The following is a 24,515-nucleotide window of genomic DNA, read 5'->3' on the forward strand; positions in this document are numbered from 1 at the left end:
TCTCTCTATCTTTTTTTCTTCTTCCCTGCCCTGCCCTGCCCTCCCTTTCCCTCCTGTCCCCCTCAAGGGCATTTTCATTTATTACGAGGAATTGAATTAAGGAATCAATCTAAAAGAAACAGGCACACAAAATGAAGATTAAGACCTCATGTTCAAATCCTATGGCTGTTTCTTTGTCCTGCTTGGCTCTGCTTTCCTCCCCTTTTCTGCATTATATTGCCTAATAAGTTCTGAGAACAATTTAGACCAGTTGATTCTTATTTTGTCTTTATACTGATTATGACTAGCTTGAGGGGTTCTCACTTGTTATTCATTACATAACTGGAACTAACTTGACTTCTTTTACACTGATAATATTCTGCTTTATGAATATGAAACAGAAAATGCATGCTTGTGTATGGGTCATAATAAATCAAAGATCAAGTGATGTTTTGGATATCATAAATGTGTTTTCTGCATCCAAAGTCACCATTGCTTTGACAACATATTCCTCCAGCTAGTGGACTGCGATCATCTCTGTCTGTACTGAAAACACTCCAACCCTAGCCTCAGTTTCTTCATACACATATATTCTTTGTAATCCCTTTTATTCAACTAATCTCAATCATGCAGTTTTTCCTGTCTTAGAACTCATCAGATCAGATCACATCATATCATCCATCTACAAGTAAAGGGAAAAATTCAATTTGTTTACAAAAATAATGAGAAACTCTAAGGCAGCTCTGATACATAGAATGTCAGAGAATACTGATGAAGTTCTGCTAGGTGAAGGTGATGATATTATTACATGGATATGTTACGGGACCTCAGCATTTTATAAAAAGCCTTCAAAGGTGGAGATGATGCTTTTCTGTCCTGCTCTCATATTTCCTGAAAGATAGAGATTCTTGACTGGGCCAACAGTCTTATCCTCACATTGAGCATCAACAGTGCTCAGAAAAACTGAGGAGACCCTTTGTGAAAGAAGAGTTAGTCCCATTCCTGCCAGGCAGAGAGAAAGTTAAAGCTGGAATCTACTTCAAACCCCACTCTCTAACATGAATGTGCGTTACTACAGTTGTTTCCTCCTTTTATCTTGACATACTTGTTTGCCAAGGCTGAAATTACTCATCAGAACACTAGAAGGTACTAGCTTTCCGAAAATGTTTTACCCTGTGGGATGCCTAGAAGTGCACTACCAAAAGTAGATGATCTAGTCATAATTCAGTATTTAACTACAAAAATGACCCTTTAGCTCTCAGGTATTAATTTTCCTCAAGTTTTTTGGTTTTTTTTTTTTTTTTTTTTTATCATAGACTCAAACTTGCCCTGGTTTTCCAAAACACAATATGGTATTGGGCATCCACTGTCCTAGTTTAACGGACACCTCTGCAATTGAGAACTCTAAAAAATAATAGACATTTATATTTATAGTGATGTATAACTTTATAAAAATAATTAGTTGCTTCTTACCTTTGGAAAGCACTGAAAAATGGCAAACAAACATCTTAATGACCTAGCTTGACAGGGTAAGAGACTAAATTTCTTACACTTCTCAACTGAAAAAGCTGCTTAGATTTCCCAGGTTATACACATGAGCTGTACATATTGTATGCATGTTAAGCTAAGGACTCAATTTTTCAGTCTATATTACTGCAAGTAATTTCTGCTCACTCATGGGGAAAAAAGAATAGGTATGTTTGTGAGAAAAGAAAGCATTTAGAAATAATTCAGTGTAAAATTCCCACAAGTAAAGCACAGCTGCACACAAACTAATCATAAAAAATCAGTCAAAAAACAAGTACTAAGTAAATAACCTTTAATTTTTTTTCTTTCATGCAAAGAAGTCTCAATTTTTTTTCTTCATTTCTGTTACCTGCAGCGATGTCACTCAGTACTCTTCCTGTTTTATGAAGATTGATTTTGACTCTCCCATCACTCAGATATAAGAGGAAACCACCTGAAGACTGGTGCAGTTTACTGGATAATAGAAGTCCGTCCTTGTTCCAAGTGCGAAACTGAAAACTGACAAATACTTCATCTTGCCCTGATGTGCCTGGCAGTGCCAGGAAACTGCTGGAGCTCAGAAATGTAACAGGAACCACCTGTGGCTCTAAACACGAGAAGGACATATTGCCCTAGAAAGGAATAAAATAAATATGGCATTAGGAAGGGTCATGAGAATTTCCCCATGGAAACTGCCGAGTTTCAAAACATCATGCATAGTACTTGAATGTATTAGTCTAAAAATCAAACATGAACACCATCAGTTTAAGAAATGCTAACAAAGTTGTCTGACCGGAATAGAGTCATCTGCCTACACAAAGAGTGGCAAGGACCTTTGAGGAAATGATATAAGTTCCTAAATTATGAGGCAAATTTATTGCTTCTTCAGGAGTTAGAAAGACCTGCTATGTTCCTAGTTTGGCTCAGCCTCAGTAAGCATTAGGGACTTGACAAATTCTTCAGTGACAAATAAATGCCATGCCACTGACTGCATGTAAACACTTACGTGGATCTAAATGCTAGGATGCAGAGAAAAATGTTGAACTGGCAGTGATTGTTTAAGATGATGTTAAATTTAAGAAAAAAAAAATCCAAATAAATGCAATTGGAGATGTGCACCAACTCCAGTATTTGGTTTCACAGAGAAAAAAATTCCACATATAAACTCTTTATACTTACAAATACACAACAGATACTTCTTAAATTAAGAGGGAATATGTATTCAAGTAGGCCCATATGGACTAGATGATGAGTTGGATTTATGCACCTACCATTTACTTTGTGCTTATCTTCTTCTTAAAACAACTGTTTCTTAAGTAAACTTGTGGTTGAATTAATTGAGAAACTCTGAGAGTAACCTGCATCTTTACCTGTACTGAGAGATGCAGATAAGAAATCCGGAATGGGAATAATGCATTTTTGGCATCTGGTGTCAGAGTTTATGGTGCTTGATAGGAATACCCTTGTGCACTCTGATCTAACGACTTGCTGACACCACTTGAAATATAACTAATTTGTTCTGGAGAAAGGATTAATAAAGATTAATGGGTTTGGAATTTACACTTAATTTCTGTTCAACATGAAGAGATTTTAAACATTTGAGCATTCATGAAACTTTGACCACACAGTAAGAAGCTCTAAAATCAATTTAAGAAAAATACTTACTAGTCCCTGGTGTGGCAAACTATTAATGTTTATGGGTTTTCATTTACTTTAAGGAAAATACATAAATAAGTAAAAGCTTTGTCTCATGAACTCAGCTGTACAGACATGAGAAGTCAGCAAAACTGATGCATAGTAAAAAGGTTTTAATCATCAGATTATTAAACCTTTTTAAATGCGAAAAGCTAGGCGTTTGCAAATTCCCCCAGTAAAACACCTTTTACCTGGGATTCTGTGATAGCAGATTCTTTCTATAATATATCCATTAGGAAATGTCTCCTAAATAGTTTTGAAAGTAGCACAACAATTTAAAACATTGGACATGAAAATAAAGAAATTCCATATTACATATGATTGCACAGATCTCCTTCCACTAGCCCACCCAGAGCCTACAATAATTGCCCATTCCCCAATATCCATAAGCATCATGGAGAGACTACTATGCAGAGCTACTAGATTAGTTAATTTTGGAATATTTAATGTGAATTTCACTTGTGAAGAGACACCTCTCATCCATTTCTTCTATGACAGAGAACCAAATTTGAGTCTTTGCATTCTGAACAGAAGTCCACGTTAAAATATTTGGATTATGAAAGCATTTAATTTATTTTTAATTATTCTGAGCTGACTTCTATGATACTTCTGCGCTTCCTACATGTTGCACACAGAGATGATCCTTGTTGCACTAGGGAAAAAAAAACCCACCAAAACCAACAGCAAAGGATTTAGTAAAATTTCTAGAAAGCCTTTTTAACACAGAAGACACGTTTTGTTATTGGAACTGTTTCTCCAAAAGGTAGGAATTTGGATAATATGACTGTTGGCTATGTCACAATAAATGCATTACATCCACCAACCCAGACTACCGGTCTTCAAAGGTCAGTACAAATTGAAATCCAGAACTTATCTATCAAATCTATAATGCACTGGAAAAGCAAAGTGTACTAGTGTCGTCAGCAATAAAGAACATTCAAAATGTACTGCTGGTGTTCTTATTAGCCAGGCACATATTCTTATTACTCTGGTACAAAGCCAAAGATTTGATTGTTTCTCATGCATCTTGTTACTCATTGACTTTTGTCACCCAGTTAAATAGTACACAACATTGTGATATCAGACACATCTAAATATAAGCTAAAGACCTCAAGAATAAAATGCATCGTGCCTTTTCTACTAGGATGAGTCTACAGAGCATAAAATGAAAAATAGCCCAACTTAGTAATTATTTTATTTTTCTTTCATTACTGAACACAGATTCACTAGAAATGTGTGCTAAAAGGTTGAATCTGAAAGTAGTTGTGATCTTTTTCTCTGTTTTAGTTATTTATTCTTTCTTAATTATAAATCTCTTACCACAATGTAGATCTGAGGTTTATGCTTCCTGGCCAGGTCAATAATGTTCACTCCATTATAATAAATATTCTCAAAACACCCATGAAAGTTCCTCTGTGATAATGTCCCTGATTTTCCAGGCACTGGGATCCCTCCAAAGCTGAGCTTAGAAAGAGAAGAGAAATCAATAATATTGTTAAGTAATTGTCTAAGAAAAAAAAGTTAGCTATACTCTAAGAGCAGAAGTCAATGACTGGCCTATAAGCAATCTGTTGCTTCTTGTGTATTTTTATTGTGTATCATATCTACATACTAAAATAATAGGCTAACAAAAGATTTGGCTATATCAAGCCATATATATGTACCAAATTATTCTGACATTTTGGCTTTTTTTAAATCTTCTTCTGATGTCTCTGAGCAGTGCCTTGATCAGTTTTCAGGGTCCATTACAGCTGCAAAACCAAGGAGAAGAAGGACAAGGCCAAGTACATGGAGACTATGTAAAACAGTGTAAAAAGGGAGAAGAAAATTGGCAACAATTTCTTTACTTGAGCCTAACTTCTCCACTCTGTGCATACCATAACTACCATAATAGAGAACAAGAGTGCATTACATCACACTATTCTAGGACAGATTTGAAACTAACTAAAGGATGTACATTTTTTACTTTCAAAATGCTTAGGCTGTGCAGTTCCTTTGTATGGTGCTGTAAAATTACTTCGTTTCAGAAAGAGATTGGAAGATTTAATTAAAAAAAAAAAAACCATTGAGAGCAACTAAATTCAAGAATATCATTCTGACTAAGTATGACCCTGCCCTAAGGCAAAAGCTACTAAAAAGCAGTAAATTATTTTAGAAAAGCATTGACACAAGGGTGACCTTAGTTCTGCTCTAGTCTATGTTTTAACTCTTGGACACAACCAGAAATAAGATTCCAGTATAAGTGAACATTTGAGCTCACATATTTCAAAGCTATTCTGGACAACATTGTAAAAAAGGTCAGTCTAAACAATTAAATTTTAATTTTTAAATTTTTGCTAAGTTTTTAAAATAATTTTACCCCCCAAAATCAACCTAAATATATTAATAATATTTCATAAAGTTATTAAATTAATAATGTTATAGTCAGAAATGCAATTATAAAAACAGTAGGTTGTTCTTTTCTCAATGTTTTTAGGCTTTCTTTTTACTTCTGTTAACAACACATATTTCAAACTATAGTATGTGGTGGATGAGAGGAAAATTTATTTTGCATTATTGACTGATTCAGTAAAAGACATCTATTTGTCAACCAGTTATTTTCTCTCTTGCTTTTCTTTCTTTTTTAATTAGTATGATCCTCCAAACTTTGATATGATTTACATTCAGAAATTCTGAGCAGATATTTCTGAAATTGAATAATGCAGACACAGAGCAGCATGACATCTCACTCTAAATGCTTAAAAATTGGAAACAGTACAATGAAGTCTGCGGGTTCCAGACATTCTACTCTATCACTCATTGTCTCATCCAACAAACAGTAGAGGGCAAACATAAAGCAGCCAGTCATCGCATTACAGCTGTGAAATAGTGGTATTTTTAACCACAGGCACAAAAATTTCATAGCATATTACATCTACTACTTTTCATGAGTCTACTATTTGTGCAAGCAAGATTTTTTCACAGTATAATTTTCAGATCTAACAGGGATTTAAGTCTTGATATAAACATTTCTAAAATGTTTTTATGCATATATATTTCAATTTTATCAAGTTTTATATTATAACATTAATATTCATTAAATAATAGCATTGAATTGGGTCTCATTCAGTCTGTTTACAATATTGTTTATCACATTTGCAGCTCTAATGAAATAAAGGTATTAAAATAATGAATTCTGAGATGAACAAGATGGTCTTTTGAATATACTGAGTTTAGAGTCTAGTGGAAGATTTGTACTCCAAGAACATATCTTTTTCTTTGATTCACAGATTAACAGACAGAAAATCCCCAAGGTCCTAAGGACTACAAACTTCCTTAAGTTCTGTTTCCTTTGCCTGTTTCAGTGCATTGGCATAACAAATGTAAGAAATGTAATAAAGGAAAGGTAATTTTCACACCTCATAATCAAGGTCCAAATAACTGAATTCTCCTTTTGCATGAAAATGATGAGTGTGTTTATCCACTGTAAAGTTTACTTGATTGTTAAAATGCTCAATGAGAACAGAATGCCAGTGTTGATCATCCAAAAGGCTGCCCAGCGTAATATTAATTTGGGCATTAGAAGGATGAGTTTTAGTATCACCTTGAAAGAAGAAAAATAAAAACTATTAATTTCATTCAAAAGTATAATTATTAAAAAATATACTGCTGATTTATCATACTATATACATTAAAATCCACTTAACAGTTTAAGAGAAGTTTTAGTCAAATAATGCCTAATAACTATATTAGACTTTATGAGACTATAGCTGTTACCTAAATTAATGAGTAGGGACAGCTTCCCTTTAGTTAATTCCATGGTGATGTGGTCTCCATTTTGTCCTTCTCTGTGGAGGAGAATTCCATCACTTTGCATTGTCTTAAACTTCAGAGAAATCACATCTTTCAGTGCATTAATGAGTTTTTTATTTAATGTGTAAATTAGACAACTTTTCCCATCAAATCCAACCACCTCAGACCCTAGAAGTAAAGAAATGAAAAATAATGTACAATGCTATGTCTAAAAGAAATAGTTGCATGTTACTTCAATATGGTATGAAGTTCCACCACTAACATCTCTAGATCCACTTGTGCACAGTAAATTATCCTCTATTTCTTCCCCATATAATAAGACTGCTGTGTTTTAATGATGATGGTACAACTAGCTAATAAAACCATGTGAGAGGAGATCTGGCCTCTATTCAAATCTAATAACGTTCTCATATGCTGAAAGGTAGGTCTTCCTTTCCTTGGAGCTATAAAGTACTTTGACCATTTCTGCTTTTACTTGTATTCTTAGGCTGAAAATCTCTATTAATTTATCTGTAATTCATTCCAATGAACAAAATCAAGACCAAAAATAAAAATAATAAAAAAATTAAATAAAAAAATGAAAAGAAAAGAAAAAAAAAAAAAAACAAAAACAAAAACACAAAAACAAGACAAAGCTGCTGTTGACCTTTGGAAAGGGAATAGGGCTAACTGATTTTATCCCGAAAGCACAAAAAATGTCTGTCAAAATTGGCACAGATTGAACAAGACACACAAAGGAACTGATAACAGTATAAAAAAAGCTTGTAGACTATTCACAGTTCATATGTAATGAAGAAAAAGGTAATTACCCTTGAAAAATACATTTTTGAAGTGAATAAAGATGTAAAGGACACTTCATAAAATATTAAGTTGTTTCTCAACTGACTGGTTAACTTCTTGCAAGTTAAGGGAAACTCATTATCTATTTACTAACTTACATAATTTCACTAAAAATATTTCTCCATATTGTCAGCATGGAAATGAAATGAATTCAAATTAACTGTTGTACTTTAGGTTAGTAATTTATACTCCATTTTCAAAAAGCTCCTGTCAAGTGAATACAGTTTCTTGATTTTCTTTATATCCTGATAATAAAGAATTCATGTAAACCGAATAAATATGACATTCTATCTAAATATGAGTCCTAGATTAACTATTTTACTTAATTTTATCATTGAATGAATGTGGACAGCAAAAGTATTAATTAATGTGGAATAAAAATAATGAATGTGATGTAGAATAGTTTCAATAAATACTTCAATAAAACCACTTGTACATCTATCAAACCAGCTAACTAGAGACATTCTTAGTAGGCAATGATAACTAAAGATTTGGAACATATTCTTCTTATTAGTTATTGGGACAAGAGCATAAACTACTTTAAGATGAATCTCCAAATCCCTTACACTATTCTGCATCACTGCTTCCTAAAAAGCAAAATGTGTTTTGTCTAAATTTGAAGAATAAACAAAATTAAATTTTGCCCCCACCCTCATCCCACGAATTCATGAAGATTGTGACAGGGTTTGCAGATAACAATCAAAATTCTTGCAACATTTCTCACACAGGTCTTGTCTTTACTATCCATGCATTACCCCTCGAAATATATTTAATGAGCTGCAAGAAAGACTGCTGGGTGTACTGCTGGGTTATAAGGATAAATAGAATGTAGACACATATCCAAGGTACCATAAGATTTTCCTCTCTTATTTAACAACTATTTCCTCTCTTATTTACCAACTATTTGCAACTATTTGCAACTTCTAGTAGGTGCTGGACTTCAAAATCCCTCTAAATGAATTTTCTCTACTGTTGTAGATAAGAAAAAAAAAAAAAAAAGCCAAAAAAAACAAACAGGTAGACTTGTTTTGTGAACACTCATCTTTTGTTTCTACAATTTGCAATGTGTCCTCCTTAAATTCAAGTGATCTAAATCCTTAGTACACTATGAAAATATCTTTGGAAACCATAAAATGCCCCTGAGAAACTGGAAATTCTGGAATCCTCAGATATCCCAGGAACAAGAATTCTAGTGATTCTGAGCAAAAGTTTCAGTTGAAATATCTCTGAAATTTTTTTTTCCATCTTTATATCAATTGAAATCAATGCCAATGTTCCATAAAGGAAAAAAACTGCTTAAACCCAGGCAAAACAACTGGCCATTAGTCCGGTTATGAGGAGGATATGAAATACTTCCTTTGACTGATGTAACAGTGATGTTGACTTAAAATATTTCAGCTAGGAAGGAAATGCTGAAAAAGCCTCAATAAAACTAGAAGTGACAGAGAACAGTGCAAAAGGGTTTGTTCAATATCTGCTGTGCTTGTTGTTAGGTATCATAAAATATATATCTAACAATTTTTAATGTGCATTATTATTTATTTTCCAGTTATCTATATTCTACAATTTTATAATATTGTAATTTTCATATTTAAACTTTCTGCCTTCCATGTTAAAAAAATGCTCACCTTTTTGTTTCTTTGTTTTCTATTTTGAGGCTACTGGTTTTCAGAGGACAAAATAAGAGAGTATTGTAATGAAGAGGGAAAACTGTAAGCTAAACACATTCTTAATATCCCTTTTTTCTTTTTAGTGTCATGACATAGCTTAACTTGAACTGTGTTTTACATGGCTTAATTTGTCACAATCTGTCATTTCAGGAACCAGACACAGAAAATGTCAGTAGAGATTCATTGTTCTCTTTTGTACACACTAAATAGAAAGAACTATCAGGCAGAGCCTTCAGACAGATTTTGGGCTGAGGTTCAGCACTGTATTTACAGCATAGTCATGGCACAAGCAGATATTTTATCAATTTATATGAAGGCAGGTTTAACACCTGGAGATAGAAAAGGTCTTCCTTTCTTTCTTCCTTCCTGCCTTCCTTTTTTCCTTCCTTCCTGCCTGCCTTCCTGCCTGCCTCCCTCTCTCCTTTCTTGCTTTCCTTTCTTTAAGTGACTGTAGAACACAAGTAATAAAACCAAGAATCGTTGAAGAGACAGCAGAGTGAGGAGGGAGAAGAACTCAACAGAAAAAAAAAAAGAAAAAAAAACCAAAAAACACAAAAAACCAAAAACACTTATAGGGGAACTCTTCTAAAATTTCATGTAAATCCTTAACTGACCACTCTTATTTGGCTTTTCTACTCCATAAATACTGAGGCAAAAAATGGAAGGACTTGTCTGGATGCATACTTTACAAACATCTAAAATGTGACAGTCCTTGAGCTAAAAAGTTTATAGAGAAAAGGAGTTGCGTGTAAAAAACCAAACCAAACCAAACCAACAAATAAACCCAAAAAAACCCACCAAAAAAAACCCCCACAAAAAACCATGTTCTGGATTGAGCTGCCTCCTATCCCATATATCCATCCCATGTCTTGGATACATTGTTATGTCTCACAGCTGGCTCCTCCCTCTTGGGCGGGTGCCTGCAGTTCTTTCTTTTTTTTCTTTGCTGTTTTCGGCTCTTGCTTTTGCTAGCTTGGCTGCTTTTGCCTTCTTTGCTTCACTTCGCTTTGCTTTGCTCTCCGGCTGCCCCTGCCGCTGTTTTTCTTCCCCCCCGCTGCTTCTGTTTGGTTTTTTTCCCTCCTTCCTTCTTCCCCTGCCCCAAGGTTTGAACCAGCTCCGGACCTGACCTGACCTGAGAAGCTGGAGAAGTCCCGGGCCAGAGAGAGATGTGTCAGCACCCTCCTCATCCCAGTAACCCGTCTTTTTCCCACTATTCAGTGTTGAGGAGTGTATTTTTGTCGATAAACCGGTTTTTTCACTTTCCTCCAAAGTATTTTCCTTCCCGAACCCAGGGCTGGGGGGGGGGGGGGGTGGGGGTGGGGAAGGGGTAATAAAAGTTTAGTTTAGGAGACTCCTTTTAGAGGTTCTTCCCTAATTTACTCCAAACCAAGACATTTCTTGGTGCATTACCCGGAAAAAGGCCAGAGAAAGTGGAAAAACCTTAATAATAATATTAGTAGTTCTAGTTGTTTTGTAGGTATATTGGAATGTTTTTTTCTGAATTCATAATGTCATTCAAGATAAAAGCCTGCCAATATTTCTGGTACCCAGAAATTTTTAAAGTTTTAATACCTCTGTAATACCTAGAGTTATTCCCTTACGTAGAAAAAGCTCTGGTATTGCTACTAATACGTAGTTTTTGGGGCCATAAAGCACTAACCAAAATATTGATTGAGCTGAACTTGCTTGTGATGCTTTATAAAAAGACTGTTAAAATGCTTAAATCTGTTCCAGAAGTGTATAGTTCGTTGTTATGGTAGTGCATTCAGTTTGTTAGAAGAAAAGCAAAGGAAAAGTTCTTTCTCTAAGCGCTGGGAGGGGGGAGGAAGAAGGAAGGAGGGGAAAAAAACCAAACAGAAGCAGCGGGGGGGAAGAAAAACGGTGGCAGGGGCAGCCAGAGAGCAATGCAAAGTGAAGCGAAGAAGGCAAAAGCAGCCGAGCTAGCAAAAGCAAGAGCCGAAAATAGCAAAGAAAAAAAAGAAAGAACTGCAGGCACCCACCCAAGAGGGAGGGGCCAGCTGCAAGACATAACAATGTATCCAAGATATGGGATGGATATATGGGATAGGAGGCAGCTCAACCCAGAACAAACCCCCAAAACCAAAACCAATCAACCAAACAAAAACAAACAAACAAACAAACAACAAATAACAAAACCCCAAACCAAAACCAAAACAATCCACCAAAAAAACAACAAAAGAAACCCCTCAAACCCAAAAAACCCCATAATTGTCTGCCATAGCCTATAGGAAAACATAATAGATATTACCAAGTGCCTCACTGAGACTATAATTAAAGGGGAAACAATATTTTTGAGAATACTCGGCAAAGTTACTCAGAGCACGCATTTGACTGATAGCAGATTTGACGTAGTGTCAAAATGTTCCCTGTAAGTATGACTTCACTAAGATAGTAATGGTTCCTTTAGGACATAGAAACATGCATTTTTTCACATCATTTTATGGTGTAGAGAGATCTACTTCCTGTATTCTTGAAAGTTTCATTTTAATTGTAAGTTTAATTTAATTGTAACAGGTAAAACTGAAGAATGAAATTAGTGCATTTGCATTTGAATACCGTTCACATACTTGATGGCAAATGAAGAGAGTTGTTTACTCCTGAAAAGCAAACCCTTATACCTGGTGAGAGCTCCCTGAAGAAAGAATTAGAAAATGGGACATGTAATATATATGAATCAAAGCTAAAGTAGATATTACTGGCATTTATGCCTTTCTTTTTTTTCTGGTCCCACTTTGTAAAGTACACAGTCATTTGAAAATAGCCAGGCATAATTACTGTAACAATAACCGCATGTCCACATTGTGCCTGATAAATGGAGAAAAAGACTGGAGAGAAAGAATTAAACTTTTACATTTTTAAATAATTTTTGAAACTACAGATCTATAATCACCTGGTTTGTCTTCAATGGCAACCACTGAATTTGGCTAGTAAAAGCACTTGGTAATCAATAGATGTTCAAAATAAATATAGAGATGATAAGAAGTCTGTAATTCATCTGGAATTACAGCATTTATAGAAAGGAAAAATAAGCATTCCTAGAACACCCAATATCACTAATTCAGAGAAAATCTTAACCAGCTTAAAAACATTTACATATTTTTGAACCATCATTTTCTTCTCATACTGCACTATAGTGAATAATGGATGAAGTAAATATTTAATTTTAAATTCATTCTAATCTTAGAAGACAACTATAGGCGATTTACTTCTATAAGCTATCTACAGGATAAATTCTGTGCCAAGTATGTAAAATGAAAAAAAAAAAAAATTCCTCAAAAATAGTTAATGGCTACACAAAAATATTCTAATTTTATAACTGCTTAGCACAACTGCTAAATTCTTTCTTTTATCAGTTGCATGGACACTTTTCTTTATTTGTTCTTCAGAATCATAAGAGTTTTCCACTGCTGAGCAGTAGGCACGACACAGAAGAGAGCCTTAATATGGATCTTGCAAGTTGTGACTGAGAAAATTACGATACTGAATATAAATAATTAAAATCTGGATTTTAGGAATGGGGAAAAGAGAGCCCTTCAGTTTGGAAAAGTTTGAGAGCAAAACTGAGTAAGGATTTAAATGTTATCACATGCACAAGGTGAAGGACTGTGAAGAAGCGAAGTTGATGGCTATCAATGAATTTTAAGGTGAAGCTTAAAGAGAAAAAAGACTAATCTCCCATCATGTACTACAGAAATCTGGTCTCAAATGGAAGACTCAGATAGGATTTTAGCTGAGAATGATAAATTCATCTGTTCAGCCTCCATTTTTAAACTTTGATTGTTCTGGTACTTAAAAGAGTTCAAGGTAAGTTGAACCATGGTCCCATTACTCAGTTACTTAATTTTCAAGGCCATTTTCTCAGATTGTTCTAGGAAATGTGAGTCATGCCCCCAGTCCAAAGGCAGCTGTCACTGAGGAATTTTGTGTGAGGCCCTTCTCCTGGCATGAAATGTCTTTTTTCTGGGATGGAGAAGTTTACCTGATTTCTGAGGTCACCTAATCTCCTGCATCCAGGTTTAACCTCTCAATATCCTTAGTTCATTACCTTTTACCAATTTTACCACTGTCAATTCTAAGGCAGAAAGAGTAGAGATATATTTTCCTGCTATACACTTAAAGTCAGATTCAAATGCATGGCAGTAGAAAATACATATATGGAGACCATCTAAAAGAGCTCAACCAATAAAATGTAACTTATTTAAAAAAAACCCAAAGAGCAAAAGATCAATGTATACACAAAAAGCAATTAAAGAAGTTGCTGAAAATAAAATCTGTTTCCATCACGTAGAAAAGATGTGAAGAATAAAAAGCAGTTAAAAAACTTACTGAGAGGATTTTTTTTTTTAATCCAGGGATGAAAAACTGTAACAGGAAGACATCAAGAATACTTACACTGTCCAGCAGATCAATAAAACCACAACACTCACACAATCTACTTCCAAAGGCTTATGTCAGTTATTAAGGGCACAAAAGCTATTCTAAAAGTATCCCCTAAATAGATAAAAACTTCAAAGTGTCCTTCAATTTTTATTTGTGGGTCTATCTAGTCATACTCCTTCTGGCTCAGGATCAAGACCATATAGACTTAAAACTAAATATTTCCCATATTTTGGCTTTCGGCTAGATAGAACGTTTACCATATAAAGATGCAATTTTTAGGACTATGGAAAAAAAAGAAAAGAGTTTGCATTAAATCAGTTATAGAGTTATGTCCACACCATTCATTCCAATATAGAAAGGACTGGAAAATAAGCATTACACATTGATAGTTGATGTAGAAATAGTGAAGTATGCACATAAACTTATTAAATCGATTTTACTGGAGATTAAATTTAGTCTTAGAAATCTACTTTCAAATGCTATTTAGGTAGCAAAAGACATTGATGAAGATTCATTTAATTTAGCTGACTCAGAAACAAACTTACTATAAGTGCATCCATACACTTCAATGCGCATTCCAATCCTGCCATTTGGATTCCAGTCCAAAGGCACAAAACGAAGAAATCTTGCTTTAATAGAATGCTGCAGCTTATAGTACACGACACTGTCTGCATTTGTGTTTCCAGAAAAGGCCTAGGAGAAAATGAAAAAGAAATCAGCCACATCCACATTGAATACAGAAATATATGGAAGTATCCCTGGATACTTTCATTTTATATATTTTATTTGCATTTCATCTGGCAAGTAGTCAAGCACAGGAATAAAATGCAATTGTCAGTAAATTCTATAGGAACATCTGATAAATCAATATTTTGTATAAGGTGTTACGTCAGCTGTGTATTTAGTGCCGATGCCCGACTCAGCAAAATATTTAACATCATCTAAAATTTCAGTGAACAAGCCTTGCAAACCCAAATATTCCTGTCAAAAAATATGCAGAATATCCTCACATTTCATGACTTTATCTAACACTTAGCAGAAGTGATGTCTACAAATTCTTTCTACTGAAAGATTAGATGGATTTCACTGCAAGCCTGTGTTTCAAATGCACAGTATGCTGTATTTAAAATGGTCATATACTGACAGATCATGGTAATAAAAGACTTGTTTCCAACTAAAGCATTCAAATTATTGTAAAAGGAATGTATTTCAGTGTCCTGTTAAAAATAGAAGAATTTTTATTTCAGTTGTTTACCATGGTGAAAGAGCAAACTTTTTTTCAGTATTGAACTGAAAAAACTACTTTCCCTTTTTCTTATACAAAGAAAACAGAAAGACAAAGAAATGTAAAGAAGAAAGTTTTTTTAAAAAAGAGCTGTAATAATAAACTTCAGCATTCGAAACCTAGAATATATATTCTGATTTCTCTGAGTTATGTGGTGCTTTTTGTCATTAACTGTTTATGATATGTGAAGCAGAAAGAACTTGTTCAGACATTTTGAATCCAAGTATCTGATAATTCTCTGAAATATTTAGATGAGCCGTATTTAAAAGATTACACATTTCTGCCTGTATGAACAGTGCTGTTGCCATAGCTATAAGCCACAGATGTTGCAACTGGAGAAGTACATAGCAACCAATATCTTTAGGTATGCAGCTTCCCTTTCCCTAAGTTTTAGAAACAGAGATGAGCTTCTCTGCATTCATTACTTATATTTCTATACACAGATCTTGGTACTGTCTCTCTCCTGTACTAGTAAAATTCCAATAAATTCTAATCTCTGAACACCTTTTTCAATGGAAAAAAAAATTTAAAAAGACCCCAAACCAGCCAATCAATCAAAACAAAACAAAAAAAAAAGGACAGTTAGTAAATTGGCTTACTTAAGCTAACCCATTAGGCTATCAGTAAGCAATGAGAGTTAGTGACTTTGAATGTCCACTTTCAGGTTATGCTATGTAACAACACAGCATGTAAAGGTGGAAATATATTATAAGAAAAATCAGGGAAAACCTATTATCTGGAGGGTGAGACCCTTCCAGATCTCTTGTTTTCAAATCCTATTTGTAGTCTGTAACAAATACAACTACCCATGCAAGTGCCAATTATTTTGTTGACTGAACCAGAACCAGTCCCCAGAAGTTTAAGTACTGTGAGCAAATTAAGTGTTCAGTTAAGATTTAAATTTTTGCAAAATTGTTTTCGGAGGGCAGCCACCTCATAAAAATTAATCTCAGTTTTGAAAACACAGTGTCTATGGTTTGATGTTTATATTACTGTAGGGAATATTTAAAACCTGTGGTCTTAATTTAAAATTTGTGTTTTGGCTTCAACAATAACCTAAAAATACCTCATACTAGTCCTTCAACACCATTCAGAATGGCCAGTTTAGAAATGAGTATTTTTTTTTGTTGTTGTTTAACTTTACAAGGCTTTTATCTGGGAAAACCACATTCTAGAGTGCATGATGTTGAGTATCAAATGGGTCTTCATTGTTTGTTTTAAACAGTCTAAAGATTAAAATAAGTATTTAGGGGTTTTTTTTCAGGCTAAGTCCTCTTCAAAAAAAGACAGGACAAAATCAGACGTTTTTTCTGCAGGCTACAGTACTAAAGATGTGCCCAAAACCTATGAAAGCAGCCTGTAAGCTTCTTAGAAGAGAATTATATTCCAAGTGACAGACAGTGCTGTCTTTACACTGGAACACAATTACTGTTTCATGGTCCAATCCAGCAATCTTTAAAACATAGAATCATAACCATATAACGAGCTTCTTTCTTCCTACCCCCCTTCTCCAGACTGTTCTCATCACTTCATTCTCATGCCAAATCATGTGTAAGGAACCATGCCATTACTTTAGATCATGCAGAATCCTCACAACCTACACAGACATCTAATGATTAAAAAGATGTAATATGGCCCTCAGTTAACAGGAATAATACACCTAATAATTGCACCTAATAAACACAGTTTGCATAAATATTAACAGGGTTATACATTTAACCCAATACAGCTGCTTGGTGAATCTTAGCTGATGCATTTATAGGTACTATATTGTGAATAATAATAATGTATATTATATTATATATAAAACTGCTTTCTAATAGCTTAAATACACACCATCTTCCTCAAAAAAGGCAGGTTTTGAAACACTGAAATACTATATTGCAGTTTAGCTGTAAACAGTAACAGGGCCACTTAGCAGCATAGATATCTAAATAGGTAACTCTCCACAGAGTATTTTATTCCATGAAATAAAAGTGTTCTGGGCTGTACTGAACGCTGAACTGCTCTCAAATTTAGTTTAACCATCCTATTCAGCTTCTAACCTAGTAATTTCTTTATCTCAAGCTACTTTAACCCTGCTTTGTAGATAGAATTGTTCAGTTCATTATGGTGTCAGAAATCACAGATATGCTCTGGACAGCATGGTAAAGCTAAGTCCTGTCCATAGAAGGGCATTGGCAAGCTTAGAATTATTGTGAAGGTAAGTTTGCATCAAGACAAAGTAAAAAAAAGTCCTTGGTTTCTCTGTCCATTCTCTGTGTAGAAAGCACACAGGGATAATACAGGTATGCTGTCCAAAACTTTCTCACCAGTCAAAAATTCCCCCAGAAACGAAACTGTGTAGGACCCCTACTCCAGACAACCTAGAGGACATGACACTTATTTACAAATATAACTTTTTACTGTATAATATATCATATATACACTGTAAAGCATATATGGAAAAATAATACGCACAAAGCTTTTACATATGTTGTGTACCCATTGTGGTAAATATATTTATTACAGATATTACTTAAATAAATATACATATGTAAATAAATATAGAAATACTTATCTGCAAATCCCCCTTCAGTGTTTAAAAACAAGTACTGTAACAGGACCAAACCTGAGTAATTTTGTTGGAAGAAAAGCTGTGCTAGTGTACCTCAGGATGGGTCTAACTTCATCATGTGGTTTATGAATTCTAGTACCAACACCAGAAAAAGCAATTGAAAAAATCAGTGTGAAGTAACTTGGAACTGTTTGTATAAACTTCTGCATAAAAAATAATGCTACAGGATTGACACATCTCTCCCATTTTCTCCCAATACTTCTAAGTCACATCCAAGCTCATATAGCCATTTAAATTATTTACATGTCAGTAAAAAAAAAGGAGTGCCTATTCCAGGTAACTCAGTACACAGTACAAGTACACATCAATTGGCACGTTTTTTGAACAAGAATCCAAACACTCACACTGATCCTTCTCATCCTATTACCACTGTGGTAAGTTATTGTTAGTCTATTGAAGTTACTCCCAAAAGTCAACAGGTATGAACTGTTGAGTTAAAGTGAAAAAATGTGAGTCCTTCACTCTGACCAGAGAACACTCTACCAGAAAATTGGCTCCTTTCCTAGATGCCCACATTGCAATTATGGCTAGGACAAAATGATCAGAGAGGTTAAATTAACAGATTTTTAGGACTTCCTTGGTTATAAACAATATATTCAAATGCTGGCTGATAGGCTTCATATAAAATACTAACAGTGGCATTATAGTGAGAAGCCCTGTGCCATAAGTTTTTCACTGTATTTTTCACTAGATTTTGTCTTTCAATGGTTTGAAGATACAGTTGAAATATACTAGCGTTACCTTAAATTGATCAAAACACACAGCAGTTACACATACTCATAAATCTGAGTGTTCATAATGTCTTTTGTAAAAACAGGGCAGCACATATTAATGACAACCTGATATAGACCAGATAGACAAAATACCCCAAAAAACAAAACCAAAAAACAGCAAACAACCAAACTTGGCAGAAGACGACCTAAATTGTTGTTCCAGTCTATTTTCACTGCTTGTAACACCTAAATTCCCACTACGGCACTACTGTACTTACAGCTTTCTATCACTGTCACTCAGAGACAGGATAGTGGAGTAAATTGTATCAATATTCTTTCAATCTATCTCTTATTTCTTTACATTTATTGAGTGTTTTATTCACTGTAATGGTTCTTCCTCTGTTTTTGTCTTTCATTATGTGAGTGGAATATTAGCATTAACTTCACATAAGAGAACAGCTCTGGAATTAAGAGACAAAGAGGATGAGATCACACTTGCCAGTTAATTTATCAAAGGTGACACCTGATATTTGTAAATGGACTCTAGATATTTCTTCTGCCTTTCTACTTTGTTTGGGGTTTATTTGGGGTTGGGGGTCCCTTTTATTTTTTTTTGTGGGGGGTTGATTTTTTTTGTTTGTTTGGTGGATTTTCTTCTTTTTGAGAAAAAAAATGAAACAATATGCTTTCATATTAATATAGAAGAGGAAGATTTCAATATCTGAAATTAGACTAACAGAAAAAGGTTGTGGGTTTTTTCCTTGTTACAGTAATAGCAGTTGCATACAGCATTGCAGGGGTGTGTAGAAGTAGTCCAGGGCTCTTGAACAGGTACTTTTAGTCAGAAGTGGTTTATCAACAGCTAGCCATGCTCATTTGGAAATGTGCTCAATAAAATGTGTTTTCTGTCTCTCCTTCTTTTTTCCATTTGTCTTCAATATAGCTGAAATGAAAAAGTACTTAATTTTCCAGATGACATGGCATGGGGACTAATAAATAAAATAAAAATATATTGTAAAGCACCAGCCACAACAGGTATTTTGAATTCCTCCATCTATCTTATTTCCTTTAATTCATTCAGATGTAGTAAAAAATTGTATGTGAAATAACTTGTTACCATCAGAGGGAGCTCTTGTATTGACACAACTAGGCACAACATTCTCCCTTTAAGAATTATCATAACAATTCTTTGTTATAAAATCCCAATATATAGTATTAATCTACTGTATTTTATTAATACCTAATCACATGGACCTCAGAGATATTCCTGAAAATTGAAAATTTGAATGTGTTTCATAATAGTATTACTGGAATTCTACATAATCTTTAACAACCATCAAAGATTAGCTCTTTATCTGAAATGAATATAGATAGTTTTTTATAATATGGATTCACAGTCAATGAATTTAGATTGTGATATTTTCTGATATTCCAAAGGTAACTGTGATGCTCACGCAAGATGACAACCAAAGTAGTTTCACTTTTTTTCTCCCCTTGTTTTTTAATAAATCTATTTGAAATAATCTGTAAAATAAGAATACACTGAATTTTGAATCTGGGCTAAAGTGAAACTGTCCTTTCTACTTGCAAATCAATTTAAAGTTTAATCACTACTCTTCTGGGTAAACTAATATTTTTACTAATGGTATTTAATCTGAAGTGCAAAATTGAATTTCTGCACTTAGAAATAATTATGTCTACAAGTGTCATGAAATATTTTCAAAGAGCAGCAAAATGTTTAACCTGTTTATTATACATATTTGCTTGTAAACTTTGGAAAAAAGAATTGTGCAGATGGTATAGTTCTCATTGTACGAAATTTATATAGAAATCACAATTCACTATTGTACTTCAATAACAGACGACATAACCCAGAGACCACCAGAAAGGTAATTCAGGTCGTTTATAACTAAAATATATTTAGTGTAACAGTTATATATGAAATCCACTGAAATGTCAAAACAGTATCTGGGAATTCTGTTTGCTTAAAGCAATATGATAAAACCCAAAACTTTATCAATATTATAGTGTACAATTTCTTTTCAGAAAATTTCACACCTTGCTTTGAAATACAATTAAATTATTAGAAAGAAAAGAAAGGAAAGAAACCTTATTAACGATGCAACATAGAAATGGCACAGCAAATACTAACATTCTGAGGATCATAAGCAAAAAAAATGTCCAATAAAAAGGTTTCCTACTAAATAATTTCTGTGGCTTTTCATATATGGTGTCTCATGATTTCTACCTTTAGAGAAATTTCTGTAAATAAATCTTTCTACTTATCATTATAGATTCAGACTAGTGTATAACATCAAGTTAACGGGACATTTCTTAGGTTGCTATAACATTAGCGAAATATCTCACTCATTTCACCAAAAATCTTAGTGGCAAAATTTCACTTTTCTTTTCACATAGGGCTTGCCATTCTGATAATTGGAAAACCTTTCAAAAGCAACTAACTTCCATACTATTAGCTTTACTCTGAAGAAAGATACTGTGAAAGGAGAAGACAAAGAAACTCACTGAGATTCAATGTGTTGGATATCATGTGAATAAGGCTCTAAGAACATTCTGTATATTAATATTAATCCTGTGCAAAAGTGTTCAGCAAATGTACATTAAGGTTGCATTCAGTAGTTATCAGAGACTAGTAAAAATATGTAGGAAACACATCCTGTTAAGGGCATTTTGAATACAAAAGTAGAGCTTCACATTTTCAGAAACATCAGCATTCATGCTGGATTTTACTGCTCTAGTAGGCACCTGATGCCTCAGAAATGTAATGCAGAGAGCAAAGTCTGCACTGTAAACATACTACTAGGTCACTTAGGAATATTTACTAGAGTGCTCTTTTTGAGCCCAGGGGATGTGTCTTACATCACACTGAATGCAATAAAACCAAGTTCCTAGTTACTTTTTCATATGGAGAATTCATTTCTGACACAGACTTCAGGTATTTGAATAACCTAAGCAACAAAGTAATTGTAGTTCTTTCTTTCTGGTACTCCTGTGCATTTAAATACAAATGAATGACTAGCAAATACCAGTGACCAGCAAATCTAGCATGCAATTAGAGCAATCTGGAAGACGTGATGGGTAGCCAGCAGAACAGACACAGTTTCAGCAAATGGGTACCTTTGTGGAAGAGAAAGAATTGCCTGATATGATGGTGCCCTGACGGCAAGCAGAGAGTGGGTTAGGTGCCTACACAGAGGGAAGGAATACAGAAAGACTTTGTAGAAACAACATTAAGTTAAATCTTCAAATAGAGATGGGAGAAGACAATTTTAGGTGACCAATTTTCTTTCTAGTTGCAAATTTTAATAACTCCATGGCTCACAGTGAAAATACGGCACAAGGTTTTGCAGCGTTAAGACACATTAGTGATGGTCTGCAGCTTTCTTCCTAAGGCTTTCTGTTTGAAAGTAAAATGAAAGTCAGGTAGCAATACAGTATTAACATTTATTTTGAAACATCACTTCCTATGTGAAATCTAAATCAGGCTTCTTTACCCCTCATCCCATCTCCTCCACAGCATATTTTACTTCATCTTCTCAGTTTGCTAAGGTAAAAAGACAAAAAAGGGGGGAAAAAAGTATCAGGAACTGACAATGTTTTGTTGGTTTTCTCAACTCCGATTTTCAAATGTTTTTTCAACTGTCCCAACTCTCTATCCCAAGTTTAAAAACACAAGTTCAAATTACACTAGTTTTGATTTACCTCAGAGATAGGCAGAGTCCCTACTGTTTACTTCAGAGTCTCCTGTGTTACTACATATATCACTGAGATCTAGCTTCATGCTAAGGCTGTTGTAGCATTTGAGCTTACTTTAGTAAGAACCCCAAAGTATGTATCTTAAGGATACAACAGGTGAACATAGCACTGAATTTCAAATTTTAAGGGTCTTCTAAGATTTTTCAATTCTAATAGTCAGAAATCAGTCTTTACCTGGTATAAATTGGAATAAATTTCATTTAGTGCACATGACTTTACTAACCATAACTCTGCTTCTTCAGAAGAGGTGACTAAATATATGGGAATAATGCTGGTTATTTGTGATGCTAATCTCTTTAGTTTATGTAAACATAGCAAACATTAATTGTACCTCTATGTGTACATCTATCGGTATGGGTTAAAGCTAAAATACAAACCAAAGAAAATGGGTTGAAGTTCTCACAGATTGTAAAGTCCACACTGCAAGACATTTAACCTTAAACAGTCAACCCTTTTCTTTCAATAAAATACAGCTTTCTGGATAAAGTGGAATTGAATATGCATATAAAGGATGTTTCTTTATGCTAAAAATGTTCCACCTTAAATGAAAGAACCAACAAATTTTGTTTGGTATTCCTAGAAGGAGGCTCATGCCAGCAACAAGCTTGTGAGACAAAAATGAAGCCATACAACTCTCATGAAGTAAAAATGTTGCCAGCTTCTAATATTAATTTCCAGAATATTGAATTCATATCTAACACTTATGAAACAGTAAGAACGAGGGAGAGTGAAAGTCATTTGTGCATGGCACTGGAAATTATGATCAGATGACTACAGGTACATGGGTGGCCATTTCTCTCAAACTAAATTATTCTTTGCTCACGAGTATTCTGGAAATTAATTTTTGTTAATGAGATTTGATACTCAAAATAGGGCATGTGGGAATAGCTTTTGTAAGAGAAAAAATAAGACTCCAGAGTAAAACAAAGATAGTCCTAAGTCCATTTTTTAAACCAAAATTGTCTATGGATAGCACATCATAGTTTTCTGTACAGTAGGAAAAGAAAATAACTAAGTAACAGATTTTTTTAAACGTAGACATTGCTTGTGGAACTTAGAGCTACATAAAATAGTATTTTCTTTTAAAAGAATCTTAAAAATAAGAATGCTAGTTTGATTAAATGTTTGTGACATGAGATTTAATTTCAAACAAACTTTTAGATGACTTTTGATGTATAGAATCCTGCAGTAATCTGTAGGAAAAAGTGGGAGAGACTTTTACTGCTTTAGGTTTTTTTGTAATATTTCAACCTGAAGGAACTTGCTTACATCGTAACATCTTTAACTGTCTTTGGTGCACACTGGTGCTGCAGAATGGTTATAAATTAAGCTATTTCAAGTGGATAATTTTAGTTTGTAAGACATCACTAACTACTTGGTGCATCTGGAAAAAAGCAAAGCACAAGGCAGAAGAAAACTGAGAATTATCCTCTTATACCTTGAGAAAACAATACATCTGAACAGATAAACTGATTCTGAAATGCTTTTAAAAACTTTCAAACTGAGTCAAATCTTCAGGTTAACTAATAATCTAAAGGAATTCAGAGGTATATCAAAATTTGAACTCTAGTAGTCGGCTTGTTTTAATTTTTTTACCCTTTTACTTAGTCTCCTGCAGGGGTTCTTGGGAAAAAAAAAAAAAAAAAAAAAAAAAAAAAAAAAAAAAAAAAAAAAAAAAAGATATTATCATGTGACTCGTGTAACAAACACAAAAATCTGTCTCAATGTTATTTCCCCACTTGAACTAAAGTTCATGTAAAGTTGCAGGGATGCATATTTATAGAATTATTCTTACTCCACTTCATAAATACAGATTGCATTAGACAAAAGTAATTCTACTGAGGACTTTTTTCTCTTTCATTTGCAACCAAGATTTAATTGCACACAGTTTAACTCACAATTCACTCTTAAAGACAGCAAGTACTTCAGGTGCTATAGTATTTTATATATAAAAAAACAAAAAAGAAATAATAGGAGCATTGCTGACATCTAACAGGGCTACTCCACTGAAGCCAGTTTAATGAACATTTTGTCACTACACTGGAGAACAGCTTGTTCCTTTCCTTTCGTAAGTGTATATCAGTACGTGCGTGCTACAGTAGAAACTGCATTCTATTTCCTAAGGAAGGCTGAAATCTCGAAACAAATAAATCAAGATAAAGAAAAAGCACAAAGCTGCCCAATGACAATTCAGCAAGGAGTGATTTCCTTGGAGAACTAAGAGAGTAAAGGTCAAAAAC

General features: G+C 34.0%; 1 protein-coding gene across 1 annotated transcript in view; it reads right to left on the reverse strand.

The window, feature by feature from the left end:
- Positions 1-24,515, reverse strand: part of CNTNAP4 (contactin associated protein family member 4) — a 198,777-nt gene that overhangs the window by 58,329 nt on the left and 115,933 nt on the right. Inside the window, exons 4-8 of the mRNA XM_066340080.1 lie at positions 14,429-14,576; positions 6,937-7,140; positions 6,579-6,763; positions 4,501-4,644; positions 1,856-2,117 (exon numbers count right to left, since the gene is read on the reverse strand). Of these exons, the coding sequence (XP_066196177.1) occupies positions 1,856-2,117; positions 4,501-4,644; positions 6,579-6,763; positions 6,937-7,140; positions 14,429-14,576 (943 nt within the window). The remainder of the gene's footprint in view (positions 1-1,855; positions 2,118-4,500; positions 4,645-6,578; positions 6,764-6,936; positions 7,141-14,428; positions 14,577-24,515) is intronic.

Source organism: Sylvia atricapilla, chromosome Z (assembly GCF_009819655.1).
Source record: "Sylvia atricapilla isolate bSylAtr1 chromosome Z, bSylAtr1.pri, whole genome shotgun sequence".
In the NCBI taxonomy this organism is placed as follows: Eukaryota; Metazoa; Chordata; class Aves; order Passeriformes; family Sylviidae; genus Sylvia; species Sylvia atricapilla.